Below are 21950 nucleotides of genomic sequence, written 5' to 3'. Positions count from 1 at the left end.
CCAGTTGCATTCTCTCGTGTCTGTCCCTGTGTCACTGAGCATCAGGGACACCACGTGAGCCCAGGTGACCTGTGTCCAGGACTGCCTCTGGACTCAGTCCTGGTCTTGTGACCTGCACAAGGCCCTGAGCCGCTTGGTCTCATCTGGGCTTTGACACAGAGAGAGTCATAGTCATCCCTACACACGTAAACACACACACACACACGCGCGCACACACACTCTTCACAGTACCGCCCTGGTTGCCAAATGGAAGACTGACCATGGTCATTGAAAAAAACAGCCCTTTAGTAATAGTTTCCTTCACTTTTTATACCATATAATATAGAAATAATTTTCTAATATTTTTCTGTTGGTTCTTAGTCCTTTGTGTCAGTGTTCTCACCTACTTTTTCTGTTTATTCAGAAGTTATCAAGTAAATGCCATTTATATTTGACACAGCCCAGTGGATTCTTCCTGACATGGCTATCCAACGGAGTCCGGGATTGGGGCGGGGCGGGCAGGGACGGTCATGTTTGCTGCCCATGACTTCATGCATATAATATATCAATCACAACACCTAAAGTTGTATCATGCTGAATTACTTAGGACTTTTTTGGTTGTAAGTGACAGAAACTCACCTCAAAATATTTTAAAGATAAAACAGGAAATGTATTGGCCCATGAAATCAAAGGAAGACGTACATGGTCATGATGAAGGAGGTAGGAGGGAAGGAAGGAGGTAGGAAATATTTTCATGCTCTTTCTTTTCTTTTTTTGTGGCGAGAAAGATTGGCCCTGAGATAACATCTGTAGCCAATCTTCCTCTATTTTGTATGTGGGACACCACCACAGCATGGCTTGATGGGCGATGTGTAGGTCTGTACCCGGGATCCCAACCCATGAACCCTGGGTCACTGAAGCAGAGTATGCGAACTTAACCACTGCACCACTGTGCCAGCTTCTTCATCCTCATTTTACACAGGATGGAGGAGAGGGCAGGATGAGATAACTGCCCAGTGGTACCCAAGTTTGGCAACTGATCTGGGACCCAGCTTTCTTAAAGGGTATGTTTGATTTATTAGTCAAGATTCTTTGGGCTGTTACAGTGAGAAACCCAACTTGAAGGAAAAAAAGAGGGCCAGGTTTTATTGGCTTAGTGCATCCAAAGAAGGCTTGCTCTTGCCAGTGATGCCAGCGACCTAGCCTCTGTAATCACAGTGCGGTGCTGGCACAGCTCCCCTGGAAGTCAGGTGACTGGTGGGCTCTCACCCCGAAAATTGCCACAGGCAAAATATTCATGTACAATTCAGGGGGCTCATAGACTCCACTAAAACCCGTCCAGAGAGCCTAAGTTAAGCTCCTCTTCTAGAAAAATGTTAGTTCTTGTGGAGCCAGCATCCGTATGGTATCATTTCAGAGTAGGTGGAGTTTAGGTTCAAGCTCCAGCATGTGAGTGGGGGATGGCTGGAGGAGGGGGTGGGTGCCCTGTGGCTCAGAGGCAGCCTCTGGCTCTCTTCCCTTTCTCCTTTTATCTATGTTTTTATACTAGGACTCCAGCTAATGTATTGTTTTTAAAAGGGTCTCTACTGATTAAAAAAAATAAATTAAAAGAAAAGTTAGAAAACCACGAATTTAAACGTGGGCGAGCCCACCCGCCCCTCCACCTTTTCTTTCTGAAACAGGTCAGCTTCTTTGAATAGCTGTGCAGCCTGGAGATTCCAAGAATTTTAGAAACATTACCTGTTTATTTCAGCTCGGACGTGACCCACACATCCTGTCCACGTGGGACAAGACCTTGGTAGGATAACTTCTTAGAAGCTATGAGAAAACATGACCCCCAGCAGGAGGAAGGCTCCGCTGAGACAGCTCATTGTCAGAGGAGCTGTACTCGGTATTTTTATGGCCCTTTAAGTTGCCAAGTGCTCTGGTTCCTTTGTACCCTTCGCCTGGGGACGTCTCCCTGAGTCCTGCTGGAGACGAGTGAGCCTGGGGAGTCCCAGCTGGCTCTGCCCGAGGGTCTGTCCTGCCTCTGTGGGGCTCCAGCTCCCTGGGCTTGCCCAATGGGCATGGCAGAACCAATGTCCAGTTCTTCTGAGCCAAATGAATCGTGGGGCCCTCCACTCTGGCTCCTCTGGAATTTTCTGGGGGAAGTAAGCCATTAGTTTCTATGAATTTAATAGCATTTTTGGGAGTGACAGGAGCCTGGTGGCACCAATACGTAAGCTCATGAAGACGAGGGATGGTGGTTTCCAAGAGGCCAGAGGGGAGAGTTGGTATCCAGGTGATGTGGGCAGACAGGTGGGTCTTTGGAGAGAGCAGGGCTGGGGCCACAGGGCACACCTGGTCAGGTGAGGACGCCTCCTTGCTTGAGATCTCTTGCCACTGCCTCACCTGGGCCAGGATCCTCCACCTTCCTTTCAGATTCCACACTTCGCGGCTGGACCACCTCCCACCAAAGGCTACATCAGCTGGACACCATGTACGTGGTTCATCCGGGTCTTCCGCGTTCTGGGGGATCCTTCACACTAAAGAAGAGAGGTTCTCTTGCGTTTGTCTAATGCTCTCTCCCTTTACAAAGAGCTGTTGTGTGAGAGAGAGAAAGATGACAGACCTGTAATATGGTTAGGCCTGGATGATTTCTATCAGACCCAGGTCTGGGGTTAGTGGTCAGAGATCAAAGGTCTGGGAATACCAAGAAAATCTCCCCTGGCAGGGAGGTGGGCATAGGATTCCGTGAAGCTGCAGGCTGTGGGATTGAGCTCTGTGGGGCATTTCTAAGCCTCGTCAAGCAAGATTGAAAGAGAGTCACGCACAGCAGCAACCAGGGCCTCCTCACTCCCCACATACCTGTGAGTGAAGGACAGGGGGAACTGGGCAGCTGTGAATACCACCCTCCAGCAGAAGAGGAGCAGAAGCTTGCCAACAGGGCTATGCCCAGGGTCGTCTCAGGGGACACAGCAAGCACACGCAGGCAAGCGGTCTGCAGGGCAGACATAGAGAGGGCGTATGAACCCATGCCCGGTGACACAGCTCTCCATCCTGGGGCCTGGTGGGCAGCATCATGGAGCCAGCTGTGGCTCCAGCACAGGTCGGGGCTTGCTCTCGGCCACCCCTCCTCACTTGTTGGAACCCGGAGTGCATGGCTGGGCACCAGCCTGAGATCCTGAGCTCCTAGGGCTGCTCCTGGTCTGCTCCTCTGGAATTCTCCATGTGATACACCTAGCCCAGAGTGGGCTCTCAGTGCTGAATGGAGAAGAACCAAGGATTGGCCAATGGGTGGATGGATTGATGGATGAATGTCAAGTAACAGAGATCTTCCCTGAGCCCCCACCCCCACCCCCACCCCTGCTGCTCTCATCCCGTTGCCCTGCCTTGTTCTGCTCCATAGCGTTTTTCATCATTTATCGTATTATGTACCTATTTGTGTGTTGTTTTCTTTCATTGAAACGTGTGCTCTAGAAGAACAAGCATTGTGCCTATTTCTTGTTGACTACTGTATCTGCAGTGCCTAAAATAACAATATCTATAGGCTGAGTGGAGGGATGGAAGGGTGGATGCAAGGGTGCTTGGGTGGTTGGAGGGGAGTCTGGGGCCCAGTGGGAGTGCATCACTCTTATCACAGACTCAGTTAGTCACAGAGCCACTAAGCACACGTGCTGTCCTTGCTCAGTGTGCTGGCTTTGCCTGCCCTCCCTCCCTGTACCCTCACCCCCAGACCCAAGATTGTTTGTTTATAACTGTCATCTCGGGGCAGGGCCCCTGCACGCTCAGCCTGGGGCCCGCAGCTCTGCTGGCCGGCCTTTAATCCCTCAGAAATACCTCCTGCCCCTGGTTGTGAGATATCAGCCCCAGGCTGCCCCGGAATGGGCGGATTTTACATAGCGTGTTTCTGCAACCAGAGCGCTAATGTGCTGCCCCGCAGAGCTGCATCCTCCACCAGCACTGACCTCTGGGACGGGAGAGTGTGTGTGTGTGTTTCATGTGTACTCTGCCAGCACCGCAAGCAGGAGTATTATCTTCCCTCTCTCCCTGGAGAGCCTTGGTTTATGTAATCTACTTGTCTCCCAGGCCCATTTACTTATCAAAAGTGGTCAGAGGTTAGACAGAGGGGGGACTGCAGCCTGGTCTCAGAGCTAAAGGGAGAAGCGTTCTCATGTAGAGAAATGGAGGAAGACCACGCAGCACCTGGGATGGGGCAGCGGGAGGCTCCAGAGGCTCTCCTGGCTCCCACCGATGAAACACACAGAGCACCTGGGTAAACCAGAAGGCCCGTGCTCTCTTTTACGGGGGGCCTCATACCTCAACTGATGTCCACGTGGGGATCTTTCAAAGTATGAAATGGAAGGATTTGTTGAGTAAAGAGTTAAAGCAAAGGCCACTGTGTGCTCTTAAAGAATAATTCTGACAAGCCTGAAATTTCCCATTCTCCACTCGAGGGATAAACCCTAACTGAAAAGTAGGGAAGGCTCTCTGTTCTAAACCCAGAACACCATCTCTTCTGGCCAGGCCTAGAGATACCAATTCATGCTCCTTTCCAGATTCCTTCCTTGTCACTCGTGTCATTGCATGCCCCTTGCCTAGGACATGCCTCCCTTTCCAGCTCTATCTTATGGACGATGTTTTAGGGCACCTGCTTCCTGGAGAGTAACTGAGTGAGGGGCACTTTTCATTGTGGCTAGATCTTTTTCTTTTTTTTTTTAACACTTGCTATTCCCCCTACCTGGCATATACTGCCCCCAGATATTTTTTCCACCTTTTAAAAATTGATATATAATTCGCATACCATAAAATTCACCATTTAAAGTATGTAATCGAATGGTTTCTGGTATATTCACAAGGTTGTACAGCCATTATCACTAATTCCAGAATATTTTCATCACCCCAAAAAGAAACCCAGCACCCATTAGCAGTCACTTCCCCATTCTTGCTCTCCCCAGCCCCTGGCATCTACTAATCTACTTTCTGTCTCGACAGATTCGCTTCTCCTTGACATTTCGTAAAAATGAAATTGTTCAGTGTGTGGTCTTTGGTGACTAACTTCTTTCCTTCAGCATGATGTTTTCAAGGTTCATTCATGCTGTAGCATGTGAGAATTTCCTTCCTTTTTATGGCTGTGTAATATTCCATTGTATGGCTGTACCACATTTTATTTATCCAATCATCAGTTAATGGACATTTGGGTTGTTTCCATTTTGGCTGTTATGAATACTGCTGTGAACATTCGCATGCAAGTCTCACCTCTCACCACTGACTTTAAGGAACTCCTGCTAGCCTGGGTCAGCAGCTAATCTGATGGCAAGTGTGTGGCTAAGCACAACTTTTCTCCCTCTTTCTTCTGCTGGCCTCACGTTTGCCCCTGTTGACACCCAGATGCCTTTGTTCTGGGGGAAGTGTGGGCGGCATCTGGAGTTGTGTGTGTCACTTGGTACCAAGACCAGCTTGAGTTTGAGGAACAAGTGGCTGATTGAAGAGGGTTCTCCAGTAAAGCGTGTATAAGTACAGGGCACCCCATTTTATGCAGGAGAGCCTGAAAGTTCTATGGAAGCGCCCCAGGAAGGTAGCTGTCATTCCTTTATGCACCGTGATGTCAGTAGGCTGGGACCCAGGTGGCTTTGTGGGTGGGACCAGTCCTCTATAGCCCTGGCATGGATTGTTCCCAGGGAGGGAGGACCTCAGAGGTGGAAGGCTTTGTTCTGTCACCTTTGTCACCTTGTTCAGCTGATTTCGAGCCTCTCCCTGGGGTCTACCAGCCTTAGAAAGAGAGCGCAGACAGAACCTCGCCATCCTTCCCAGCACCACCTGGGTTGCCAGGCTGTCTGCTAACTGCCTCTGCCCTTCCTGGCCTGGGCTTCCCACGGCCTCCTGCAAACCACCTCCGCTGGACTCTTTCTGCCAAGACTGGGGGCTCCGTGAGGACAGGGACCAGAGCAGCCCTGAGCAGAGGGTCAGGATCATGGGAAAGATGATGACGATGACGATGATGATGATAATGATGGTGATGACAACAACACTAGAGATGCTCATTGAGGTTTACTATGTACCAGGCACTGCTCTTCATCCTTTACATGTTTGTTAACTTGTTTAACCCTCACAAGGGTCCTCGGAGGCTGATGCTATTATCATCTCCATTTTTCAGATGTGGAAACTGAGGCACACAGAGGTTAGATCATCTACTCAGAGTCACACAGCCATGGAGAGGAAGAGCCAGACTGAGTGTTCACAGTCTAGCTCCAGAGCCCACTCTTTAACGACTGTGATATTTTATATATGTACACACATATATGTAAATTAGGGGGGATGGATGGATGGACCCAGAGGTCACAGCAGTGGCTTCCTTAGAAGCCCTAAGTGGCCTGGCGTGCCATTGGGCCACATGGAGTCCTGGCAGAGAGCTGGGACTCCATGCTGAGATTGGGTCCCCAGGGCAGCTCTCTACTGCTGCGGCCAGTGTCAGGGGAGAAGCCAGGATGCAGGTCAGAGTCCAGGACTCTCAGGCCTGGACGGCAGAGGCTGGCTGGACTCGTGGAAGGCCAAGTGTTACGGACAGCTCCCTCTGCCCGGCCTCCGAGCTGAGATCCCGAACCAGGCCGCCAGCTCGAGGGGGAGCCTCTGCTTCCTTCCATTGTCTACGTGGGGCACACCCAGCGTGTTCCTGCAGTGACCTGGGGCCGGCAGGGAGCGAGGGAGGGAAGGGGCCAGCCTGGAGCTGGGTCGGGGTGGGAGAGGGGAAATGAGAGGGGAAGACTTGGTGTTTTTCCTTATTTGTGTTTTGTATTAAAGAAAGCAAATAATATCCTTTGAGAAAACCATTAAACAAAGCACATCCTAAAGCCACAGAGGCCCATTGTGGCTGCCTGGAGCCCGGAATTCATTCATGCCTTTCTGGCTGATTGTTGGAGGCAAGAGAAAGGGTGGGAGGGAGGGGCTGTCATTAAAATATATTTTTGAAATGTGTCGTTCCCTCCCTGGACTCAATAGGAGTCCGGGCCAAGTGTCCATAACGCCAGGGTCCCCATGTCCTCTTGAGCCTGTTATCCTCCCAGTGCCCCCCAGGAAATGCCCCAAGACTAGCCAGTCCCAGCACAGCCAGAGCTGCCAACATCCACTCCGCACCTCCCCTTCATCAGGGGCTGAACCCTGAGTCTCTGGGGCCAGCAGGGCCCTCCGCCGTGGAGCCATATGCGGAGGGCTGCATATGCCCTCGCTGTAGGGGATCTGGGCTGCCAGCCTCACAGAATTGCCTGTCTCTATCATTGAATGAGCTCTCGGGGCCTCAGTCTCCCTGTCTCTCAGGTCTGTGTGTTGGGGGGCACTCTCCAGCACACTGGGGCCTGTCACATATCACCCTGAGCGTGCCCAGGGCCCTGTGGGTGGCATGGGGGTGGCACTCAGGCTGTGGACTCTGCATCAAGGCCTGTGTCTGGGTGTCCCAGGCCCAAGCCAGAACCCCATCTCCTCCTGGACCCCCAGGCCTAGGAATCTCCTACCTCCCAGCCCCCCACAGGCTGCCCATAATGGGATGGCCGTGCTCTCCCCTAGGTCCCACCAGAACACACTTTCCTAGGGGGAAGGGAGGTGGTAAGAACAGAGCCAGCCATCAGCCCAGCTTCTGCAAATAATTCTGCCTGGGGCCTGGCATTTGCAGGATGGCCCCGTGTTATAAGTAGAGGGTTTCTCTCTCCAGCCTTGATGTCAATGTGTAGATAGTTGTTGTCCTGATGACAGTATACAAAAGGCCATCCTGAGGATTTTACCCAGTTTAAGGTTTAAAAGGCATTTGAGGGGCCGGCCCCGTGGCTGAGTGGTTAAGTTCGCGCGCTCCGCTTCAGCAGCCCAGGATTTCGCCGGTTCAAATCCTGGGCGCGGACATGGCACCACTCACCAAGCCATGCTGAGGCAGCATCCCACATGCCACAACAAGAAGGACCCACAACTAAAAATACACAACTACGTACCGGGGGGCTTTGGAGAGAAAAAGGAAAAATAAAATCTTTTAAAAAAAAAGGCATTTGACTATTTGCATGTTTTCCCTAACTACTCCCCAGGAGTATAAGTAACGAGGATCTTGGGCAAAAATTACACGTGGGGCTCCTGGACTAGGGTGAGGAGACGTGAGGCCTAGCCATTCCCTCTGCATGAGGCTTGGGGTTTGCAAGGAGGCTGCGCAGCGTCTCCTTGGTCCTCTCAACCGCTCAGAGAAGAAGATCCTGCCATTCCCTTTGTGTGAGGAAGCTTGATGTTAGAGATGTAAACGGTTCTCCCAGCCAGGGAATCCAGGATCTGGTCCCAGCTCTGTTGCTAATTCCTTGTAGGACCTTGAACTGGCTCATTTGCCTTCCTGGACCTGAGTGTTCTCATCTGTAATCTGAGTGACTAGATATGACGAATTCTAAGGTCCCCTTTGTGTCTCTATTGTTCTTTGGTTCTGTAATTCCAGCAACATCGCCTGATGGGAAATTCACTAGCTCTAGTATTTTCCATCTTTCAGTCTGGATTTGGTGGTCAGAGTCTAGTCTTTCCAAGCCCTCGATCTCTTTTTGTCATGGATGGTGTTAGCGTTAAAAGGTCTTGGCTCTCTTTCAGAAGTTACTAACCATCCCCCCTCTCTTCCCCTACAATGCAGGGCTACCACCCGATGCCCCATGAAGTGGAGATTGCGCACACCAAGAAGTTGTTCCGGAGGAGGAGGAATGATCGAAGGTAGGAGAGACTCTGTCACGAGCTTTTGGGTTTTCTTGTCCTGCATCGGTTGTCTATGGCTCCGTCAGTTCAGGCCTGTGTCTTGCTTTTGCTTTTGCTTTTCCTGGTCACCAGCTGATGCCCATGAGATGAAGGAGGCACGGTGGGTGGTAACTGGTTGGGCAGCAGCGGCTGCACTTCTCTTGGTGGGCCCCGGGAATGGATCCCTTCAGGAGTCCAGGGCAGGTGTTGCAGTTCAGGAGAAGTACTCTTCCCACTGACCTTACAGCAATAGTAGTCTTCAAGGGACTAGGACCTAGCTGGCGCGTGTTTTGAGACATGGCCTCCAGGAGGCTCTGGAGCTCACAATTCCAAGGGCATCTGTCTTTCCTCCTCCCCGGTCACCAGGAGTCGTCCCTGGCCTGTGCTCGGCTCTGCTGTGACAGTGACACACAGATCAGCAAATGCACGTGCTACTGTTTTCAAATGCGTGGAGGAGCTCGTTTAAACTAAGGCAGAAACCAGGATCTCCCTGGCGCTCAAGGTCCTGAGGGATAGCAAGGGGCTAGAAAAAGTGCCACGAGGGAGCCCTGGATAGGAGCAAGCTCCTGAGGCTGGATGTCCTGGGAAGCCATCCTTTGTTTCCTCGAAGGCTTTCTGACCTGGGAAGGTCTTAAGGTATATTTCAAAAGGAAAACTCCAAAAGCAGAATAATATTTATAGTACGTGGCCATTTGTGCACAAGAGGGGTTAGAGTATATTTTTTGCTTGAACGTGCATAAGTGATTTCTGGTTAGAAATATTAAGGAAGGAGGGGAGGGAAAAAGAGAGAGAGAGAGAGAAAGAAAGGAGGGAGAGAGAGAGAAAGGGAGAGAGGGAAAGAGAAAAACGCTTCTGCCGGAGGAATTAAAATGACGTGTTCCTCTACAGGGAATTTCTTCTTAGATAAAGGTGATGGCTTGTGGTTTTACATTTAATGAACAGAGAATGTTCTCTGAGAGCCAAGAAACAGCCCTGCCAACATCCCTGCTCAGAAACTGGAAGTGCCTGTTCTCAGGCACCTGCCTTGAGACTAGGGCTGTGGCTGACCGGGGTCCCCCATCCTTCCCTCCACATATGGCCCTGAACGAGGGGTGTTGGGGGGTAGCCACAGCTTGGGGTGGGTGGAGGACTGGGCACCCCGAATGCCTGGTCATCAGCCGGTGGGATTTAGTGGGACTGAAACAGCCCCAGAGGACAGTAATTGTACAACTAGCTGGGAGGAAGGCAGTGCTGGCTTAGAAATCAGATCCACCAGGCACTTTATGTCACGGCATCAGAAGGGGAAACTGAGCAAGGAGAGTTGGCGCGTGCCCTCTTCCTGGCCTGCCCAGAGTGTGCTTATTACACTGTGAATGCCACCTTTTGCTGTGCAGCTTCACAGAGGCTAAATCCTGGTTTCTGAGTTCCTAGTGGAGGGAGGGAGTAGGGAACACTCCCCCAAAAGGGCAATGGAGTTCCTAGGGAGCTGGGGAGGTGTCAGGGAGAGCAGAGGCTTCGTGTCCCTCCTCCCCTGCCCTGTGGTCCCCAGAGCGTATGTCTGGAGGTATAGGAAGTCCTCGAGGTTCCAGATGAGCAGTCCCCTCTGACCTGCTTCCCCGGGCCCAGGCCCATGGCAGGCTGCGGCTCAGCGTCCAGGTCAGCCACACCTCCACTTGTGTGCCAGGTCGCCTCACTCAGCAGGAGTCCCCGGGACGGTGGCAGGCCTCCGGAAGGCAGCAGCGTGACCCAGGAGTGTAGGAAGAGGAGCATGACATGCACGCACCAGGAAGCTGACCTTCCGCCAGGCCGCGCTCGTGTTAACAAATGCCCGGATAGGTCAGCACCCCTCGAAAAGGATGTGGACCTGGGACAGGGTCCAAAGCAAGGCAATAAAGAAAGATGATTAAAGGGATGGAAAGTATGTCCTGTGAGGAGAGGCTGAGGGACGGGGCCAGGGAAGAGGAGGCTGCAGGGGAAGAGCATTCAGGTCAGTAAACTCATGAAAGATTCATACAGAGCGCTGAGGGGCAGCAGCCTCCACATTCCCCGGGACCCCAACCGGAGGAAACCAGCCGAGGTGGAAGGAGGGATGGCTCAGCTGGACCAAAGAGGGACTCCAGGAACAAAAGTCATGACCACCAGGGGGTCAGACTCTGCGATCAGGGCTCCAGACGCACATTGAGCAAGTGCCGTGTGGCCAGGGCGCTTCACCTTTATTCACGACCCAGAATACCCTACAATCCAGCACTCAGCCGTCCCCAGGCAATGGGGCCTTTCAGGAGCAGAGCAGGCAGCCGGGTAGTCTAAGGACCTCACTGTCTGAAAGCAGGAAGCCAACCGCAGGGGCCTCCCCAGTCCTTGGTGGTGGAGCGTGTGATTCTGACATTTGGGGAATGGCTGCAGAACGTCGCCAGGTCAACCCTACCTTCCCTGCTGATGAAGTATCCATGTAGTGGCCTTGCTGAGCCCCAGGCCTTTGTGTTTGACCTTGATAGTTAACACTTTGGTACAGCAGGTTGACTTTTCTAGTATTGAGGGCTTAAACCACACCGAGAGGGGCTTGCATTCCGTAGCTGGCAGAGGGGGAGGCGACCAGAATCAGGTTTGGTGACCCAAGGGCACAGCCATAGTCTGTGTCATGCCTCTGATCTCTCTCTCTGTTGTGGGGGAGAGCAGGCACTGCTTCCCCCATTTAACAGATGGGTGACTGAGGCCAGGGATGTCCGCCAAGACTGTTCAGCTGAGAAGTGGCAGAGCCAAGCTCGCCTCTATGGACTCCAGTGCTCAGCCCTTTCGTCTCCACAACCTCAGGTGGACCTTTGACCTAGAAAAGGCCAAGAGCGGGGAGCTGGTAGGTGTATAACTGGGGTGTGGCTGTAAGGTCACGTGAAGGGAAGTGGCCTGCTCTGCTCCCCCTGGTGTCTCTGTGGCTCTCCTTGGAATGCCTGCAGGGGACCATGGCTTCTGTCTTCCTGCAGAGTAATGAGTTGTGTCTGATGGCTGTGAACTCTCCGCAGCGTAGGCCGTTGCGGGACCTGAGCTCTGTGATGGCCTGCAGGCTCGAGCAGGAATTTTCAAACTGGGCTCTTGAATCTGCATCATATCCCAGTTCCAGGTGACTCTCGCAGCGTCTGGATCTGCCCTCACTGCTTTTTCTCCCAGTCGTTGAAGTCTGAGGTACATGCCCTGGAATTAGACACTGGGTGTGAATCCCACCTCGTCCACCCACTAACTCTGATCTGGGCACATTACTTCACTTCTTCAAAACTCTATTTCCTCTTCTGTACAATGGGTCTCCTAATTGGGAGACTTAAATGAGCTAATCCTCATAAGGCACCTGGAAAGGGTCTTCGTGCCAGCCCACTCTTCAGATCACAGGGGGTCCAAGGCACTCAGCAGTGGGGAGGAGCTGTCTGCAGCCAGGGGTGAGCTTTCGTCCCTTGATCCCACAAGTGCTGGATTTGCTTGTCAGCCCGGGGAGCTATGCTTGACGTTCCCTCTGGGGGCGGGGCACCCAGGATCAATTTTTCCTTCTCCTGGATCATCTTGTAAAGCTCTTGCACTGTCGGGGCTGCCAGGGAAGGAGGCCCCTCCAGAGCAGCTGTCTGTAGATGCTGCACCCCCATTCCGTGCCCTGCTTCCAGGGGCTCAGTGATTAAAACTGAGTTGTGGATGTCTTTTCTTCATGTTCCAGGAAAAAGTTAAACTCATGAACAGTTTAAAGGTTTTCTCCTTAAACATGTTCTCAAAACTTGGACAATTGGTAACCACTTGCTTGTTTAGGGAAACCAGTCAAAGATATTTTCTGATTTCAGACAAAATTGTGCATTGCATGATATGAATGTACTAAATGAGTGTTTCATGCGTTCCCACAAGAGCAGCGGGCCTCCTGGTGCTCTGTCCCCACCCAAGCCAAAGACCTGCTGACTGGAAGCGGGGACCTGGGGGTTTGTCTCCTGCCCCAAGCTCCTTACCCACAGGATGCAGAGAGTATGGTGGAGCAAAGTCACTGGGGGGCCGAGTCCTGGCCACACTGCTGACCTGCTGCCTGTGTTGACCTTGAGTGAGGTCTCTCACCTCGGGGGTGTGGAGATTTCTCTACTCATCCCCCACCCCCACTCCATTTGAAGAGGTGAACAAGCCAAGGCAGTGAACGAATGTCAGAGTCCGTAGGAAGTAGCTTCTGGGATGGAGATTAGCGGGCAGGGCACTTACTAAGGAGTCCCTTAGGATCAATACCTGCAGACGGGAAGGGAAGGGAAGGGAGCAGGATGGGGTGGAGGGCAGAGTCGAGTCAACGTGCAGTCTGGGTGGGCGGTTCTGACCCTATGGGGAGTTCTGAAGTTGGGGTGACTCTTTAGAGTTGTCTCGAGACGGAGTGAAGGGGCAGGTCTTTGTGTCACCGTGTCCGCTGATCATCAGATGGGCACTGCCTGGGGATGGAGTGTGACCTTGGAGCACCAGCTCTCTTCATCCCAGGCAGTTTCCATAAGGATTGACAGCTGGGGGAGCAGGAGAGTGTATCATTCCTGAAGGGGGACGTGGGTGGCAATCAGAGTGAACACCGCAGTGGAGCACTATTTAACTCTCCAACTAGGATTGATGGAGCAGCACTCTGCCACATTCTGTGCTCTGAGAACGCCAGAGAAGTTCGTGGTCCCTGCTCTCAAGGGCCTGAGGTATAGCTTGTGCAACGCTCTCTGGCTTCAGAAGCCACCAGAACATGGTACACGACTCTGTAGCATCTGCATGTTCACTCGAGAAGGTTCACAGAAAGGAGTCAACCCAAGGTGGTTACAGAATGCTTCCTGGAGGAGGCGGGCATTGAACCCACTGTGAGACATGAGGAAGATGTGGAAGGGAGATGGGAGGATGTCAGGATGAGAGGAATGTGAAAGCCGCCGTCAAACAGGTGAGGGTGCCAGGGATTCCCACCCCTGCAGAAGTCGCCTCCGCAAAGCTCCCCAGAAGCAGAGCCAGATGGGCAGAGCGCACAGCAGCCACTACCCTGAACTGAGCTAAATAGAAAGGAAAAGCCAGAGCTCCTGGCTCCTGTTGGGCTCCAGCCTAGACTGTTGGAAGTCTCCATAGACCCTGCAGACTCCAGAGCCGGCCCCCTCGCAGTTAGAGCGGGAGGCTAATGGAGGCATGAGCGTTCCATCGCACGATGCCTGTGTGTCTGACGAGACAGGAGAGCTGTTCTCCAAATTAATTTGTTTCGTTAAGTGAGGTCTCAGAATGGTTAATTTGCTCCATGTGCAAAGTAGATTTGAAAGGAAGAAGAAAGAAATGCCATGGTCATCTCCAGCTAGTGTCAGATGGCTCTCCTGGGTGAGAGACAGGAGAACGGGCCATCCCCACATCTCTGAGTGTCACCCCTGCCTGGGTCCCCAGGTGGTGCAGTCGGGACACATCCTGGGTAATGCAGGGTGAGCAGAGCCCTCAGCAGCTCTTGCTCCCTCTGTCCTCCGACTGACCATGACTGTGGCTCGGTGTCCTCTAATTGTAGAACCAATTAAAAATTTTGTCCTGCCTCCCTTTCCTCTGCCAACATGTGCCCAAACCTTCCTTGGGTGCCAGGCTCTTTCCCTGGGGACAAAGTTAGTGTCAGCTATCAGATTTAATTTTGCAAGGTCTCTCTGTGACATCATCTAGGTCACTGATGAAAGCAAATAGGACGTCTGGAATTAGTAGTGATGGGTATGCAACTTTGTGAATATACTAAAAATCCTGAATGATGTCATTTAAAAGGGTGAGTTTTGTGTTATGTGAATTATATCTCAATTAAAAAAACTTTTTTGAATGAATAAGGCAAGTCCCAGGATTGAGTGATGTGGCAAGACCCTGGAAACGCTCCTTGAATCTCGATGTTTGCAGGGTTCCCCAGGCTAGTAACCAATCAGGAAAGGACGTAGATCTGCTCTGGTTGTGACTTGGTCTGTGCGTATCTGTGCTATGAGTGGTTGCATCTTTTCCTCCAAATTATCTGTTTGGGAATCTCTTTGGGAGAGATATCTGTATTTTTCTGATTTTTGAAAATTGGAACTGTATGCACATAGCTACAGTCTCCAGGATTCCTCAGACGTGGTCCGGGACACTTGTGACCTCACACGAAGAGTTCTCTTTTCCTGAGCAACATTACTCCACCCCTCAGGCAAGAAGGTGAAAAGTCAAAGCACGCTTTGCCCGCCCACCATCTCCTCGGAGGCCCTCAGCATCATAGGGATGCTCCAGTGGGGTCTGCGTTTCCTGGTCCAAGACTTGTTCTCCGACAGAAGGCAAACCTTTCTTTCAGCCGCCCCCTTAATTTTACATCATCCACCCCATCAGCAGCTTCCCGCTTCCCTCCTCCTTCTCACTCTAAATACAAAAATTTAATTTTAGAATTGTCATTAACACTTGTTAAACCCACTCCTTGACAAGCTCTGACAACTCCACCTCATGCTTTGATGGCCATCACCAGTTACGGGAGACCCCTCCTTCCATTCTGAAATCCACCTTACCTCTCCTCCTTTTCACATCTGGGCTCCTGGGCGAGGACCCTGGAGGATTCATGGGGCCTCCTTAAGCCCCTGTCTTTAAGTCACAGTTGCTTTCTGGAGCTTGATGTTTCCTTTAGCAGCTCAGACCACTCAGTCGTGGAGTCCTTCATGCTATGAAGATGACTATCTTAGATCTTGCCCACCAGGAACTGATCAGGAACTAACCAAGTTCAGAGCCCGGGATCTAACCATCATCCAGTTCACATGAGTTGTTAAGGTAACCATTTTGGAAGTACAGTCAATCCTCATTATTCGTGGATTCCATTTTTGCAAATTCGCCTACTTGCTAAAGTTTATTTGTGATCCCCAGATCAATACTCACAGTGCTCTCAAGGTCATTCATTGACATACACAGAGTAGGGAGAAATTCCAGCCGCCCGACACTCATGTTCCCAGCTGAGGTCAAACGAGGAGATGCTCTGCCTTCTTGTTCCAGCTCTCATACTATAATCGTGTCCTTTTCCTGATCTCTTTAGTGCCATGTTTTTCATGTAGGTGTGCTTCTTATTGGTGAATTTGCTGTTTAAAAAACCCCCGAGCATAGCGCTGAAGTGCTGTCTGGTGTTCCTAAGCACAAGAAGGCTGCGATGTGCCTTATGGAGAAAATACGTGTGCTAGAGGGGCTTCCTTCAGCCATGAGTTGTAGTGCTGTTGGCCGTGAGTTCAACATTAATGAATCAGCGTTATATAGTAAATGAACTGTCTTTAAGCAGAAACATACATAAAATGAAGTCGTATGTTGATCAGCTGGAGAAAATCTTGTGACCAGAGGCACGCAGGAGCTCTGCCCTGTATTTCCCCCAGGAGCAGTGGTTCGGTGTCCTCTAATTCAGTGTTTGTGGGACTTTGGAGAATGTAACTCTCGTGAATAATGAGAATTGACTGTGCTCGCTCTTTAAAACAGGGAGAGAGATGCTGAAGGTCAAGGAGGATGTTGTGGGTGGTAGGATTTTAGGCCTGAGTCTTTTGTCTTGTTCATGTGGCGGTGGTAGAGCTGGAGGGAAGAGAAGCGGGGAGAGGGAGGCACATCCTCCCTGGGTCATCACCTGGCTTGTGTTTCATGAAGGGGTCTTCTGCTTGCTTTGCCCCATCCTGGGATGACACCATCCCCAGAGCCCTCCAGACTGCTCAGCCCTGCAGTGACCATCATTGTCATCCTGTCATCGGGAGCCCCGGGGACAGTGAGACAGATCCACGCTCCCACTGCCTGCGGTTTGTCTTTATATCCCAGCAAGGAAATTGCTCTCATTAAGTCTCTGCTAAAGATAGATAAGAAAATGGGGCAGGCAAACCCCCACCTGGCAGGCAGCCCTGTCAGATTCTAAGCAAAATGAGTCAGATAGGAATTATTTTTAGGCTCCTTCTCCTCCCCCACGCCCACCCCTAAGCGGGCTCTCTTGGAAAGAAGAGCAGCTCATTTCTTGAAGCCAGATGTCCAGGTCCCTGTTTGATTGACGTGAAGGCCTTGGTACGCCTAGAGAAGACCCCAGCCTTCATACAAATCCTAATGGTCAGATCATCCTTTGGACAATGCAGCCGTCTTGCCCAGCACTCCTGGGCAGAACAGGCCGCCAGGAAGGCCGGCCCACAACTCACCCATGAGCAACGTATCGTCCCTGGATGCCCTTTCCTGCCTCTCCTTCCTGGCACATGCTTCATGCTCAGGACCTACTCTTGGCATCACACTTTGTGGGAAAGAAAACAAGGCCATGGGGTCCCCCTCCCAGGGAAGGACCAGCATGTCCCTTGGCCCAGGACTCGAATCCATGTGGGGGCTATTCTGCGCATTTTGGCAGAGCTCCTGGGTGCCAGGTCTGCCCACCCTGGCAGTGGGCATCTCCCGTCTGTGCCCACAGCTGGGAAGCTGAGCATTGCTCCTACTTGTTCACTCTCTTCCCCTTTTTCCAGCTACTAGGATTCATTCAGACCCCTTAAACCCTGGAGGGCAAGCGAGGGAGATGTGCAGGCAAGGAAGCTGACCGAAGAGGAGGCATGGGGCATGCTCCTAGTGGCTGGGAGAGCTGGAGAAATGCTGACTAGGAAACTGGCCGTAGAGAGATAAATGCCATCTCTACCAGCTCTGTGCCTGGGACAGGAAGTAGAAAGGACCCCAGGAACCAGCCAGCCGAATGGGTTTAATTACTCCACGGAGGTCTTAGTCTCTCTTTTACTGAAATGCTGGGCTTTGGGGGGTTGGTTCACAAATGTTAATCCCTGGCCCTTCCTCCCTTGCTGGAGCAGATGGAAACAGGCAACTCTGAGGGCCCCAGGTGACCAGGCCCCTGGCACCAAGTCTGCGCAGCCTCCCCTCAAGGCAGTGTGTGTGATGGGCACCCTGGGGCCTGAGCCAGGCTCACTTCAGGACTGGCTCCTCCCTCACCACCCAGGGGGTCTGGAGAAAATAAGGGCCCTCTCCAAGCCCACTCTTCCTATTGACCCCAAGGGCATGGATGTACAGCCTGCAAGGATGACCGTAGATGGCGTGTGACGGCAGGTACATGAGGAGTCCCAGCCCCTGCCCGGCTCTTAGTACAGAAACATGAGTCCCCTGTCCTTCTTCCCATTCACTCCTGGGACCCCTGTGCCCTGAGCAGTGTGTTGGGAAGGGAAGAACGCTGGACCAGCAGTCGTGGAATCTGGGTATTCATCCTTGTGGTGTGACCCAGGGCGATTCCCTTCTACTTTGGAGCCTGCGGTTTTCTCGGTGATAGAATGGAGTTCCTGATTCCAGCTCTCAAATGCGTTAGGAAGAGTGTGGGGCTAAAGATGGAAGAGAACTCTCCCCCGGAATATTCCATTCCTTAACCATGTTGGGAAAGACAGAACTGAGAGACACTCCACAGGCCAGTTGAGGCTTTCAGTGCAAATAACCAGTACCCCTTACGTCTTCAGCCCGGCCCATGCACCCTATCCAGAAAGTTCCAGAAAGGTGGGCCATGTCTGCTGCTCCTGTGTACATCTTTTGGGACCAAATCTGGTCCAGGTCTGCACCTTGGGCACCCAGCCACGCCTGTCTGAGCCCCCATACTCTGAGCATCCTGGCTGCCTGACATGCGACACTGCCCGGGACCTCCTTGTTCATAGGACAGGCTGTGCATCCCGTTGTTTCTAGGGCCTCTTTGCTGAACCCACAGGAAACCTCGGCCCACCTTCAGTCCCGTCTGGAAGTCACTCAGTGATTGAACAAGCACTTCCAGAATGCTCACCGTGTTCAGGACACACTGAGCCCTTTACAAATATCAGCTCATATAATCTTCCCAAGAACCTTAGGAAGGAGATACTGTTTTTACAGATGATGAAAGTAACTTGCACAGAGAAGTGAAGTAACCTGCCCAAAGTCACAGAGCTAGGAAGTAGCTGAGCATGACTGCAAACTCAAGCCATCTGGCTTCAGAGCCTGTGCCCCTAAGCAGTTCTCTGTGGGGAAACTTCCCTCTGCCCCTCCTCGGCAGGCTCGGCCTTCCTCTTCTGTGTCCCTCACTGCTTTCCACGTACACCCCCTAGTTAAGCCCTGATGAACTCATGTGCCAGGGGTCGTACTGGCAGCATGGGAACTGCTGTTTTCAGAAAGACGGAGGGGAGGGCTAGTGCATAATTAAAGGGAGTGAACGAATGGTGAGATAGCAGACAAGACCCACCAGACAGGGTGGCCCACACTCTGCCCTCTGCACCCCTGCACCAGGTCAGTCATGCCCATGGATCCCTTCCCTGATCCGGATGATTCATGCGTGGACATATTTAGGAAGTTCCTGTGATAGCCCAGAGCTTTCCCAGGTTGTGGGGGCCCCACCCAGTGAGGGGCCGGAAGAAGGGTGGTGTGAGTTTCAGAATGGTGGACAGCTCTCAGGGGAGGGCCGTCTGGCTGGGGAGAGCTTCCTCCAGCTGCCAGCTCCCCCCAGTCCCAGGAGGACAAGGCCAGGGCACGAGGGTGCCCTCTACTCCCTGAGGCTCCCCAGCAGGGACTGGAGCACAGGTTTTAAAAATACCCAGGAGCCTTCCTGCCTGGGTCAGCGTTTACCCTGAGCTCCAGGAGTTATTTCTGAGTCTTCCCAGTAATTTAATTTTAGCCATTTATTCCAATGCGTGTGTTTGGGGGAAGCCAAGGTGGCCTCTATTATTGTTTGGAGTATTTTGGGAGGGCTTGATTTCCAGAAGTGATGCAGGGGCTCAATTAGGCAAGACATCAGCAAACAGAATTAAAATAACTCAAGAAGACAGGCCCTCGGGTCCCCAGAGCTAATGCCTGTGCTTAGCCCCCATGGGGGAAAGGAAGACCAAGGTGTCCCCTGTGTGCCCAGGGGCCATCTCTCAAGTGGCAGTTGTGTCATTGTCTCTAGCTCTCCGAGCCCTGCAGGCATCTGAGTGCCCTTCAAAATGCAGAATGCATGGAGCTGCCCATTCTTTCTAGGTAAGCTTGGACAGACAGACAGACAGCCCCAGCAGCAGGAGTGGACAGGCTCACACCCTTGCCAAGATCTGTAGGTCCAGCTTGTAGGTAGACACTCAAACTCACCAACAATTCTTGGGGAGCTCAAAACTTACAGTCACCAGCACATTAACATTGCAGAGGTTTTTGGAGGAATTATTAAACAGCGTGTGACCTTGCTAATAGACCTGCAGAAGCCCCGACAGCGCCAGCCATACTGACCTCCCTGCCTCCGCTCCCTGAAGACAGGGCTGCTCACCCTGCCCTCAGCTCCTCTCCCACCACACTGTCCTCGCTCACTGCACTTCCCGGCCCCAGTGTTCTCTCGGTCACTTGAATGAGCCAAGTCACTCCTGCCGCGTGCCTGGCCCCTCTGCTTAGGACCTTCCTCACCTGACCCTTGCCCTTGCTGCTCCCTCCATTTTACAGGTTCTGCCTGCCCCTACTCTTCACTCTCCATGCTCTGCTTAGCCTCCCTCGATCCTCCTCCCTGACCTTCCCCACAGTTGCTGGGGTGCACCAGGCCCGGCACGGACTGAGAGAGCTCCCCCGCCATGCTCGAATTCCCTGGCTCACCTGGAGCAGGTGCAGTGGCTGCGGAATTTGGGGATGGGGGGAGGCCCGAGAGCGTGCAGGACACTTGTTCACAGCGTGTGGGACGGTGAGCCCCGTATCCAGAGGCACCTCTCCAGGTCAACAGATGAGCCCAGAGCAAAAGCAGTCGCCCCAAGACAGCATTATCCACAGTTACCCCTTCCTCAGGAATACGCTGCCCTTGAGTTGTCTTCAAACTCCATCTTTTCAGCTTCAAGGGGAGAATTCCATGGACAAAGGATCCAGTTTCGGGCTCTCTGTTTGTGGGGACTGACGCTGAGATCAGAACGATGTGTGTGGACTCAAAACAAAGATGAGAAATGTTTTTAGAAACAAAAGAATACTGTAGGGGGCTGTGTGTGTGTGTTTGGTCTGGTGGCCAAGTGGCCGCAGTAAACACGTCTTCCAGACTGGCTCGGTGTGTCAGGGAGCAGATGGCACTGCCTGATCACCTGAGCAGGACACCTGGGGCCTTTGAACCGTGAGCTGTGGCTGTGGCTCGGAGAGGCTGGGTGGAGACCGGGGTGAGACAGGCAGAGGGCAGGATTCTGACTTTGCCCTGATGTTCTGGGAGGTTGGAGACAGTCAGGAGTCGGGTAAGGACGGTGGTCATTAAGACCATTCTAGGTAGGGCCCACGAAGGCCAGTTCCCTCCCAAGGCCTCACCATTCGTTCAGTTCCGGTCCCACTGCCCTCGGGACAGCAGGAGAATCTTGGGCACCCTTTCCTGGCCGAAGCTCTAGGATGTTTTTACTGTGCTGCCTTCTTCTGCACACAACTGGGAAAAGCATCTCTGCCTTCTCAGCCAGCCCACCTCCCGCCCCTCTCAAGCTGCTCCTGGTGCGCACAGACTTACCGCTCTTGCGTCCCACCTTGTGAACCAGGGGGTCGGGGTCAATCTGGCCACTCGGGGCAGACACTGTGCATTTTCACTGGAAACTTCAGTGATTACCCAGAGTTAAGAGAATGATCTAGTGCTGAGCGTTTCTGGCACACTCAGAAGCCAGCACATGTAGGGGATGGGTAGGAGGGTGGATGAGTTGTATTTTTTGAAGGCAGGATTTTCACTCCGCAAAGTCTAAAGCCATCCCCCTTTAGGCAAACATCCCTTTTGCTCTTCCTTCACTTTCTAGAAGTCACATGACTGGAGCCACTGCAGGGCCCAGGTTCCAAGCAGATGTATGTGTGGCCCCTTGAGCGTGCTGACGTGGCTGGACTTGGTTTGGGTCCCGTTGCCGAATGCAGAGCCTCAAAGGCATTGCTTCACCTCCCTGCCCCATGTTGCTCCTCTCTGAAATAGGACGTCTACCTTCTAAGACTGCTTTGCTGTTCAAATGAGATGATGCTGTGAAAGCAGATAAAATGCCGAGGGCTGCATAAACCTGAGGACTTACGCCTGTATTTGTGTTTGTAGTATACACATGTCTGTGTTTATAGTTGTGTGTGTGTGTATGTGACTGCGTTAGGGACTCTGCCAGTTATTTCCAGAGAGTTTACTGGAAATGGAGCTTGGCCTGGATGTTTGTATTTGTTATGTATTGCTGTATAACAAATTACTCCAAAACTTAGAGCTTGAAACAACAAACATTTATTATCTCACACAGCTTCCAAGGGTCAGAAATCCAGGAGCAGCTTAACTGGGTGGTTCTGGCTCAGGGTCTCTCTTGAGATTGTATTCAAAGCTGTTGGCCAGGGCTGTGGTCATCTGA

The 21950-nt window shown here is 52.2% G+C and overlaps 1 protein-coding gene across 6 annotated transcripts in view; it reads left to right on the top strand.

Moving 5' to 3' along the window:
• The window catches only part of CTIF (cap binding complex dependent translation initiation factor), a 291174-nt gene that overhangs the window by 140201 nt on the left and 129023 nt on the right, over positions 1-21950 (top strand). For all 6 annotated transcript variants that reach the window (XM_044774705.2, XM_044774703.2, XM_044774696.2 and 3 more), the window contains one exon: positions 8603-8679. In XM_044774705.2, the coding sequence (XP_044630640.1) occupies positions 8603-8679 (77 nt within the window). The remainder of the gene's footprint in view (positions 1-8602; positions 8680-21950) is intronic.

This window comes from Equus asinus, chromosome 7, assembly GCF_041296235.1.
Source record: "Equus asinus isolate D_3611 breed Donkey chromosome 7, EquAss-T2T_v2, whole genome shotgun sequence".
Classification (NCBI taxonomy): Eukaryota; Metazoa; Chordata; class Mammalia; order Perissodactyla; family Equidae; genus Equus; species Equus asinus.
The sequence above is the reverse complement of the archived record's forward strand: the minus strand, read 5'-3'. Positions and strand labels throughout refer to the sequence as shown.